The sequence below is a fragment of the Amblyomma maculatum genome, chromosome 2 (assembly GCF_055883805.1).
Source record: "Amblyomma maculatum isolate TAMU_Amacu chromosome 2, ASM5588380v1, whole genome shotgun sequence".
Classification (NCBI taxonomy): Eukaryota; Metazoa; Arthropoda; class Arachnida; order Ixodida; family Ixodidae; genus Amblyomma; species Amblyomma maculatum.
In genome coordinates, this window is record NC_139345.1 from 45,476,630 (window position 1) to 45,480,428 (window position 3,799).

General features: G+C 43.5%; 1 protein-coding gene across 2 annotated transcripts in view; it reads left to right on the forward strand.

Moving 5' to 3' along the window:
* Positions 1-285: 285 nt before the first annotated feature.
* Positions 286-3,799, forward strand: part of LOC146198552 (protein amalgam-like) — a 325,920-nt gene continuing 322,406 nt past the window's right edge. Inside the window, exon 1 of one of the 2 annotated variants that reach the window (XM_084594050.1) lies at positions 286-914. In XM_084594050.1, coding sequence (XP_084450176.1) covers positions 776-914 — 139 coding nt within the window. In that variant the 5' untranslated portion in view covers positions 286-775. The remainder of the gene's footprint in view (positions 915-3,799) is intronic. The other variant, XM_084594049.1, reaches the window with a different exon arrangement.

Below are 3,799 nucleotides of genomic sequence, written 5' to 3' on the forward strand. Positions count from 1 at the left end.
CGTAATAAATGACGACATTAAAAAGCTGGCGGTCACGTGGCGAACACAAAAAACCACGCAGTTCGCCGCCGAGTACGTAAGCGCCGCTCCACCGGTAGTTCTCCAAAGATCCACATCCCGCCGGATCTTCCACTCAGCCTGCACCCGTCTTCTTCCCTTGCCGGAGTTCCAACGCTGGGCCCGCGTCCGCCACTCTTCACCCTGCCGGCAGCCATTGGCTTCGTGCGCGTCACGTGTTCGTGTGACGTATCGATTCAGTTACGCCCGGACGCCGCGACGCGACGCTAGCGTCGCTCATTTGTCGATCGCGTCTCTTGTCGGTTCTACCGCACGCTGCTGCTGCCTTCGTCCGGGAGCCTCGCGGCTGCCAGTCGCGGCGAAAATTCAACCTGGTGGTGGCTGTTTTGCCCCGTTGGTCTATCGGCGGTTCGAGACGAATGCGGACAGTGCTTACCACAGTTTTCGATTTTCGGAGTAGCCTCACCGGCTCTCTCTAAACTGCTGAGCACGAGTTGCCGATTTGAAAGAAAGCAAAAACGAAAAAAAAAAAGAGACTGTGTCCTGGGGCGAAGCAGACTGCGTCGCAAGTGTCCTGCGTGTGACAGCGGTGTCGGTTTTCTCTGACGGCGAATCTGTGACTGCTCTTTCTTGTGGTGCTGTGCAGAAACATGCTTTTTGGCCCGGGTTGATTCGAAGTGCCGAACGTGCCAGAGCTCTAGGAAGCCACAAAATATTCTCTGGTGGTGTCCAGGATAGAAAGAACAGAGCAAAAAACATGGATTGTCGCCGTACCGCAGCAGCGTCTGCTGGCACCGTGACTGTTCGAACAACTCTCGCCGTTGGATCGCATGCCAGGATTTCTGTCTTCTTTCTCATTGGGACTCTACTCGGCGTGGTTCTGCTCGCATCACAAGGTCAGTGCATTCTCTAGACAGTGTGCGCGAACTCGTCGCAAGGGCTATCGTGTTCCAGCTTTCAAAGGCTTGCTTTTTGCTTTTCACGGGATCAGTAGTAATGCCCTGGTGCATGTCTTGCGCCGAGCACATCATTGACGCAATACGAGTATTTCCTTCTTTCTTGTCGAATTATAATTGTGATCTCGTGCATGTGAAGTCTCATCAAATTTCTCTTGAGAACGGTCCGGAGTTTAAGAATGCTTGCGATGTCTCTCCAGATATAGAAAAAAAAATCTCCAACAAGCGCTGCTTTGAAACTTAATTTTATGATGGCCTTTTAACGCATCTTGACGAAAACATAAACTACAGATATCTCTCTTTGCAAAGGTTTTCTTCATTTCAGATAGTACAATTGCATGTTATTTTTTTTTTCTTCAGCGGAAAGGTGTTCTTGAAGTGTGTTCATTTAAAGTGATGATTAAGAAATTGCATAATATTAAAAAGTGCAGAATGCTTTTGGCCTCTTACACCTGATAATAGTGATAGCCAGTGAGACCCTTAATGATAACTACCCATAGGATACATTTACCGATCTGAAATATTACATTAGTATGCGATAAAATCACGCCACCTAACTGCTATATCAACTACTTTGTCAAAATCGTACCTCGTCCGCATGCAGGCCTGCCCTTTTATTTTTATTTCAGTCAAGAGCATATAAAAAAAACTAAAAGAAAAAACGCTTTCGTCATTTTTTTGCTTTGACAGTGCCGGTCGCACGGTGTCCGATCAGACATAAGGTAATACCGGAAGGCGCCGCAAACTAAAGTTCCGCATCTCGCTCGCGAATAAAAAGAACATGAAGAAAATGGGCGGTCGCCAATTCTGATAGCGGGTTTGATTAATGCGCTCAAAGTTAGCTCTCAGTACCGCTGATTGCCAGCGAGAGATACGTGAAAAGAAGCTAAAGCCGGGTAAGAAAACGAGAAAAAAACAAACCAAATTAATATTTGGTCTCGCACAGAAATGATATGTATTACTTGTTTTTATTACCAGAAGTCCAAGTGTTCTTTTTTTTTTTTTTTTTTTACCTAAACATATATGATGTATTGTGTCAGCTCCTCACACGATTGGGAAAGTGCCGTGCAGTTATTCAAATGTTCCCAAATGAGAAGAAAATTCGTCCTGGCCTGAAACAGAAGCGAAAGCTGTTCTCAACGACTCCACGACAAAAAAACTTGTCATGCATGAAAATTTGAGTGAGCTACCGTAGCCTCACAGCGGCGTTATAGCTGTATTTTGTGATTAATGGGAGAACATTAGAAAGCAATATTCGGAGAAGAACAGGGCCTCCCTCAAGGAGTGTCATAATAGAACCACCCACTAGCAGCCGCCTGCAGGAATGAATTAAAGCAAACAATTGAAATGAATTGAATTTGAATTAAACATAAACCATCCACTTCTTATCATGGCTTACAAGTGGCAAAAGGAAGAAAATACCCCGCTCCTTTCCTCAGACATTTGAGGTAAATGGGATCAGATAGATGAGACAAAGTACATCCGAGATACAATCTGCCTTGAGTGCTCTTGCATTAACAACATCGAATGTTCTTTAAAGATTCTCAAAAATGATTTGGTTTTTGTTGTTAGGAGCGAAACGAGTAGGTAAAATAGCTAAACGTAATGTTCGTATTTTTGGTTTTGGTAGAGGTCGAAAAATAGAAGTGTTGTATAGGAAAATGGTTCAGTTGTTTACGCAGATTCATATAAACCCAAATTCACGTTCGGAAAAAAAGGGGTAAGTTTTATGTCAGCCTTATATAAGTAGCTCATGTTGCTTTGTTTTTCGCGAACGCAAAAGTTCAGGCCATACCACACGCAAACGCAGTTTTTTTACCTAAATATGAGATATAATTTGATTACCTCAGTTTTGTACGCTGCACGCGGCTCAATAAAATACGAAGTAAAGTGAAAGGTAACATGAATAGCTCAGACAGAGGGGCCTTCTAGGGACGTACCTTGCTGGTAGCTAACAACGAAAACTATGTATTTGCCGGCACCCACTCTAAGATTTCGGTGTTGCCGCTGCTTAATGTCACGGTTAGGCGATGCTGCCGTTTTCTCCGCACGGATCAAGAGGCTGTGACTGATACTTTGCCAAATATTGGCTATGACATTTACTGACAACTAATTTTTGATATCAGCTTTATAAGCGCGTTTATTCTGCCAGAAGTCTATGCAGCAGACTTCTGGTAATCGAAAACGTACGGAATCCCTCGTTAGTTGCATAGCCATTCAAATCTGTAATCGATTTTGAAAAATAATTGGTTTCAGTGACTGAAATACATTTTAAGGCATTTCAGTAATAAATGCTCCCACGTATTGCTACCAACTGCAAGGCTCCCCTGAAGCGGGATGTTTTAAGCATCAAATAAAAATAATTCAGCCCTCAGTGGTGAACATTCATACTGAAATACAGCGGGCACGGTGGCATAACAGGTTAAAGAATCATTTATTATATAAGTCTGGATTTAACATAAACGACCACTCCGGTTCGACCTTTATTGGACGTTACCGTATAGTATGTACGCGCTATTTCAAACACTACACTATAAGGCTATATTTGTGTGCCCCACAGAAGTATGAAGTTAAACTGAAGCGCGGAACGCTGTTTAATGCTAGCTATGCACAGTCGGGGTCAGACGCAGTGATATACTCGATCATTTTGCTCATTATCGTTAAGATCATACTCATTTGCTGCATAAGGGGGTGATCTTAATAACGCTTGGAGCCATTTATCTGTTCATTCGATAGTCTACAGACTAACCCACGTCCTCAAAACTAAAGTATTGCATGATTACGCTCGTCATGTGAATGTTTAACGCGTCTGGTTGTAATTGTAC